The sequence below is a fragment of the Rana temporaria genome, chromosome 10 (assembly GCF_905171775.1).
Source record: "Rana temporaria chromosome 10, aRanTem1.1, whole genome shotgun sequence".
Classification (NCBI taxonomy): Eukaryota; Metazoa; Chordata; class Amphibia; order Anura; family Ranidae; genus Rana; species Rana temporaria.
Genome location: NC_053498.1, coordinates 23,949,730 through 23,956,975, shown reverse-complemented (window position 1 = coordinate 23,956,975; position 7,246 = coordinate 23,949,730). Strand labels below are relative to the sequence as shown.

At 42.8% G+C, this 7,246-nt stretch overlaps 1 protein-coding gene across 1 annotated transcript; it reads right to left on the bottom strand.

Moving 5' to 3' along the window:
• Positions 1-1,203: 1,203 nt before the first annotated feature.
• On the bottom strand, positions 1,204-1,443 carry LOC120916033 (40S ribosomal protein S21-like). The gene has a single exon (XM_040326882.1). The coding sequence runs from the start codon at positions 1,441-1,443 to the stop codon at positions 1,204-1,206; it is 240 nt and encodes a 79-aa protein (XP_040182816.1).
• Between the last annotated feature and the right edge of the window lie 5,803 nt (positions 1,444-7,246).

Sequence of the window (7,246 nt, the reverse complement as noted above, 5' to 3'; positions counted from 1 at the left end):
AGTGTTTTCTCAGACGTTTTACCATGAAGGGAACCCTTGAAATTATTTTAAGTTATGTGGTGACTTCCTCTAATATTAATTATACACTATATTTCCAAAAGTATTGGGACACCTGCTTTTACACGCACATGAACTTTAATCGCATCCCAATCTTAGTTCGTAGGGTTCAATATTGAGTTGGCCCATTCTTTGCAGCTTTTAACAGGTTTAGGAGTGTATCTATGGGAATGTTTGACCATTCTTCCAGAAGCGCATTTGTGAGGTCAGGCACTGATGTTGGACGAGAAGTCCTGGCTCAGAGGGCCAGATCCTCAAAAGGGATACGCCGGCGTATCTACTGATACGCCGTCGTATCCCTGTTTCTATCTTTGGAACTGATCCACAGAATCAGTTTCCAAAAGATAGGCAGAAGATCCGACATGTGTAAGGGACTTACACTGCCGGATCTTAGGATGCAGTACCGCATCCGCCGCTGGGGGCATTTCGAGTCGAAATGCTGCTTCGCGTATGCAAATGAGCACTTACGGAGATCCACAAAGCGGTTTCGCTTCGTGAAATCTCCGTAAATACTTACGTGGCAATCGTAAAATTAGGGCTGCTTTTACAAAGTGTAAACTGTTTACACCTTGTAAAAGTAGACCCTTCTTACCCGCGACGCTGTTATTTTTTATTTTTTTTCCCCGCCGTATCTTTTTTTTCCCGACGCAACTATTTTTACCCGGCGCGATTCTCAAAACTCGGCGTAACGTAAAACCGCGCTATGCACGTCGGGAAAATGACGTTGTGAGCATGCGCAGTACGTCCGGCGCGGGAGCGCGCCTAATTTAAATGGGACTCGCCCCATGAAAATAGGAACGCCTTGCGCCGGACGGATTTAAGTTACACAGCCGAAAATTTCTAGGTGGATCTGGCCCAGAGTCTCCACTCTAATATATAATAAAGATGTTCTATCAGGTTGAGGTCAGAATTCTGTGCAGGCGAGTCAAGTTCCTCCACCCCAAACTCGCTTATCCATGTCTTTATGGACCTTGCTTTGTGCTCTGCTCCAAATAATTTGGTAGAGGGGAGATCATGGTGTGGGATTGTTTTCCAGGGGTTGGGCTTGGCCCCCTTACTTCTAGTGAAGGGAACTCTTAAGGCGTCAGTATACCAAGACATTTTGGACAATTTCCTTACAAAGGTCAATTTTAAAGGTTTCTTTGTTTAGAAGTTCTTTGAAATAATGCAATCCGCTTTTTCTAGCCTGCGAATGGCATCGTTAGATTCACCCATCCTTCGAATGCTGCCACAGATAACGTAGGTCTTGTACTGGCCAGTTACTCTGCCTGTTGTCTTATCGACCTCTGCAATATTAATCTGGGTGGAAGTATGGGCCCTGATGATGCAGTTGCTGGCAAAACATTTACAGTACAAGTCCACAAATTCTCCGGTGTCGTTCTGCATTTTTCACCTTGGATACTGTCACAAGGACCTCCTGTTTGCTGTAATGGCCGACACTAAAGAGGACATTTTAGACAATTTCATGCTTCTAACTTTGTGGGAACAGTTTTTCGGATGGTCCCTTCCTGTTTCAACATGACTGCGCACCAGTGCACAAACGAGGCCTGTTGTTCAGGTGGGAACTTGCTTCTCTACCCATATGTAACACCCCAAGTATGAGAGGGGTTAAAGTCGTTTAGGACATTCCATTCCCGAACTCTAAGGCAGCTACCAACACTCCAATCAGGCGAACAAGAAACCCATACGACTCATTCTCCCCCAAATACGAGACGAGGCTCTGTATGAGGTTCAAGCAGGAATCACAATTTTTATTGAGGAATACAGACTCATATACAGAAAAAGAGGAGGTTCCTACAACCTGCTTATACCACTCCAGCAATACACCTGTGACCAGGAACCTAATTAACATGAGCTCATTAACGAATCCTTTAGACTGCATAGGTGACTCATAGACATGACCTTTCAGGTCCTAGTCTTGCTGTCTCCTAGACTACAATACACATTATCATACATATCAACACAGAACTCCTTCACACAATTACAGGGTCAATTAGCACAAGCAACAAGACCCTTAGAATTTATCCTAGACTCATTTACATAATAATAATAATAATAATAATAATAATAATAATAATAATGCTTACACTTATATAGCGCCAATTACACCGTTGCCGATGTGTCTAAGCGCTGATAATGGTTGTCATTATTACCCAACTCAATGGTACTCATTTTACCGACCTCGGAAGGATGAAAGGCTGAGATCACACCATACAATTCATGTGGAATTCAAAAGCTTCTTGAAGTAGGTTGGTGCCTCTTTGAAGGTGGTCAATTGCAATCAGAATATTCCACATGCTATAGATGTGACAGTACTTCATGCCTCTAAAATTTCGAAGATGAGAAAGAAGGACATCATTTAATAAACAGTATGTTGCCAAAGAACTTGCAGCTTCCATGCTTCCACTTACCTGGTCCATGAAGAGCTAATATGTAAAAAATGATTTGTTAAACCATTCAGCTTAGAAGGAAGTCAGAAGGAGGTTAAAGGGGTGGTTCCCCTAAAAATAAACTTTTGACATCGCATTTAGCAAATTAATTACAATTAGAATCGGCTTGTTTTATTTAAAAAATACCTCCGTACGTATCGTTTCCTATATTCGGTCCCACCGCCACTTCCGGGTACGATGCAGGCGGTGGGCGTTCCTAATTGATGGACAGGCATCCGACCGACGCATCCATCGCGTCACGAGATGCCGAAAAAAGCCGAACGTCGGTGCGGCTCTATACGGCGCATGCGCACCGACGTTCGGCTTTTTCCGGCATCTCGTGACGCGATGGATGCGTCGGTCGGATGCCTGTCCATCAATTAGGAACGCCCACCGCCTGCATCGTACCCGGAAGTGGCGGTGGGACCGAATATAGGAAACGATACGTACGGAGGTATTTTTTAAATAAAACAAGCCGATTCTAATTGTAATTTATTTGCTAAATGCAATGTCAAAAGTTTATTTTTAGGGGAACCACCCCTTTAACGGTAAGTCAAATGCACCTGTCAATGAATTGTAAATGATCTCAGAAGCATCTTAAACTGATCTCCAATGTAAACTGCTAGTCTTGAAAGCAAATTGTGTTTACCCATTGATAGAAACCCTTATTCTGGTTGTGTGCCACTCTATGCCAATCTCTTTTTTATTCCACATTTATAGAGGTGATGGTACTTCATACCTCCCAACTTTTCGGGATGAGAAAGAGGGACACCATTTAACACAAAACACGTGGCCAAAGAACTTCCCTCTTCCATGTTGTCCAAAGCTAAAATGCCCAAAATGACTAGTTAAACCAACCAGTGCCATCACTTACTTTACTTTATACTAACTTAAAAAAAAAATACAATAATTTTAGGTGGGATGGAAGGTTTCATGTAATAAAGAATTTTTGGCAGTTAAATTGTTCATTTTTGTATAGAAGTCTATAAATCAGACCAGGGCTTTTTTTCTCAAACTATTGGTGCTGGAACTTAACAACGGCCCAACAAACACCCTCCCTCTACACACACACCCCAAATCACATCAAATAGTGGGTGTGGTCAGTCAAATTTCATGAAAACAGTAGAAGGGTCTTAAAGGGGCATTAAATACCAGGATTGCATTACATACAGAGTGCAAAGCTGTCACTTGTAAACACAGAAACCAGACTTCTGTGTTTACAAGTGATTGTGGTGAGCAGGCACCAAAGGGTCTGAGCCAGAGGTGGTGGAACTGAGCTCCACCAAGTTCCCCTTGAAAAAAAAGCCCTGAATCAGACCAAAAAGAAGGATAGCTGAGAAGGAAATGGGGACAGAATGACCTACTTGACTCCTAAAGAGGGACAGTCCCTCTAAATGCAGGACACGTGGGAGCTACAGCATACTGCTTAACCTTTTTACTGGCACTGAACATGCTTTCCTACTGCTTAGATCCTTGCTTGAGTGCTATAAAAAAAATCCATAGTGCATCACAGGTAAAGCGGAACTAAACCCTACCATGCTTTATAACTATTGAAGCTGCCATCCTTGCCACTGTTTAATCCGCAACTGCCATGGTGCTGCACATGTGATCAGTGATGACGCCAGTCATTTGATGACTTGACAGTTTGGTTGAGAGCACAAGCAACAGCGACAGTTATCATTAATGCCTGGAATGTAACTGTTTTGGGAAACCTTTAATTTGATGGATTTACTTCGGCCTTAGGAATGACTACTTGGAAATAAAGAAAACCTGTCAAGAGAAAGAGGTAATCTGCTGACTTTCTACCAACGCTGTATCCTGGCCTAGGCCAACAAGGCCCAGGCTTAGGGCAGCACTTTGCAGGGGGGAAGCACAGAAAGAGTCCCCACCGGCTTGCTCAGTGTAACACAAGCTGCTTCTAATTTTGACTGTCCTATCATGCTGGACCACAAACCTTCCTCACTGTGCTATATGTTTTCTGCTGCACCATTATTATGGTTATATCTTCTTAGTTCTCACCATTAAATTATCAGAAATGTGTGCTTAAAGTAGGCTATAGGCAACACTTTTTTTTCCATTTTGGATAAAGTAAGGGAAGGTTATAGCCCTGTCGGTTTATTTTTTACCATCCCTGTCCCATTGCAGATCCTTCACTTCCAGCCCCATAGCCAAACAGGAAGTGAGAGACAATCTATGCAAAATAAGAGAATCGAATGCCCCCTCCCCCCTCCCGCCTCCCGCCACTAAGAAATAGTGTGCCCACTCGAAAATTTCAGGGCAGGTGTTAAACATAAATGGGTGTGGTCTTGACAGGAAGGGGTGTGTCATATTTAAATTAGGGGTGCACGAGTTTAGTCAGGCCTTAGGCAGCATAAAACCTAAATACACTACTGCTTCCTACTATTAATAATAGATTATAACTCAACTCTGGACAATATTTTTTAAAGGGAGCCGCAACCATTGACTTAAATAAAACAGCAGTTCTTGCTGCAATACTCACCCCCTCTCCAGTGCTGTCTCCTACAGTAATCCCATTCCAATCTTAGATCTACTGTTCTAGATGTGTCTTCTAGGTTGAATGGTGCCTATAGTCATTTAACCCAACAGGCCAGAGACATACTGTGAATGCAGGGTTCCAGGGGAGGATGGGGGGAGCAGTGAAGGACAGGACGGGGGTGATGAGCCCAGAGTTTGATTTTGCTACAAAGGAAGTCAGAACTTTCTCCAGGTTCATGAGAAAACTTAGAGCTTCAGCTTGAAAGTCAGGCCACAAGGTGACAACACTACTGCGATCGATTTCACTGGAGAATGCACAGAGTTGTCACGCTATTACAAGAAATAGGAAAATAATGGATACACTGGTGGGATTAACAGGTAATACAAATATTTTTACTCACTTCTATCTGGCTGTTACTAGGCAGATTTCATAATCTGCCTAGTTCCTGGTCCTAGGTGGTTCAACTGCCTATCCTAAGACCCCATTGTCTCCTGGGTAATGATGACACTCATTTCCCAGGAGTCTCTGGGCATTACTGTGCCTAAAAATCACCCAGCATGCACCTCTCCCTGAAAACCAGGAAAAAAAGGAACTGGGCTTCACATGCCCACACATATGATGGATACGGCCACAACATGAGCTGGAGGATATAAGACAAGTGTTTGCAATGATTTCTGAAATGATTGGGGGAGCTATTAATATGTTTTAGGGACTATTTAATGTGATTAATTTTAGCTTGCAAAAAAATAAATAAAAAATTATGCCGGAACCCTGCTTTAACACTTGTGACAGGTTAGTAATTTTTGATGTTGCCAATAGTTACACGGTATGAGCATAAAAAGTACAACACTACAGTAAAAATTAGAACACTACACAAAAATAAATGGGCCAGATTCAGAAAGGATTTACGACGGCGTATCTCCAGATACGCCATCGTAAGTCCGAATGTGAGGCGTCGTATCTCGGCGCCTGATTCAAAGAATCAGATACGTCAGAATTTGTCTAAGATACGACTGACGTAAGTCTCTTACGCCGTCGTATCTTAGGTGCATATTTACACTGGCCGCTAGGGGCGCTTCCGTATATTTCCGCGTCGAACATGCAAATGAGCTAGATACACCGATTCACGAACGTACTTGCGCCCGGCGTATTAAAATACGCTGTTTCCGTAAGGCGTACGACCGGCGTAACTTTACCCCTCATAAAGCAGGGGTAAGTCATGTTAAGGTATGGACGTCGGAAACGTCGGAACAGCGTCGTATTTTACGTTGTTTGCGTAAGTCGTACGTGAATGGGGATGGGCGTAGGTTACGTTCACGTCGACTAAGCATTGAGCCGGCGTAACTTAGGGAGAAAATTCAACGTGATACTGAGCATGCGCCGTTCGTTAGGCGCGTCATTTACGTGGGGTCACGATTAATTTCCATACAACACGCCCCTTACCAGCCTACTTTGAATTACGTGGGCTTGCGCCGGCCAATTTACACTACGCCGCCGCTACTTAAGGAGCAAGTGCTTTGTGAATACTGCACTTGCCTGTCTAAGTTGCGGCGGTATAGCGTAAATAGGATACGCTACGCCTGCACAAAGATGCGCCCAGGTACGTGAATCTGGCCCTATGTGTCCAGGCAGGTTGCATGATGGCAACAGGTAGGTGCAGTTGGCTGCTAACACATAAAAGTAAAATGTATACCATTATCTTTAATAGTGGCCACACACATATCGATATGACCAATCAATCAATCAATCCTTCAGTGTGGCTAAACTTATGAAGTTGAATAAAAATCAAAAACCAAAGGGCCTCTTTTTGATTGATTTGGTGAGCTCTTGATTGATGTAGACTCTGGAAAGTTGATTAGCCATGGCGGAATCTTATAGAGAGCTTATAATTGATCATACAAATATCAAACATAATACGGATACATTTAAAAGTATTACTGACAGATACAAATTTAAGTTGATTTGAAATTGCAGAACAATTAATTTTGTGTTGCAGAGTTCGATATTTTAGTTTGTTTGTTCATACTTAATCCTTGTAAACACGATCGAATTTCCGATGAAAAAAGTCAGACGGAATTTTTTCATCGGATATTCCGACCGTGTGTACAGGGCATTAGACTGATCACAAATCAATACATGTATGGACATCATAGGCTGCTAACAGGTGTAGTATAGTCAGGACGTAAGTAGCATACAAGGGACATTGTCAAACGGAAATGATTGGGAACAGTTTTCTTTACAGCATAATCTGGAAAATGTAAAT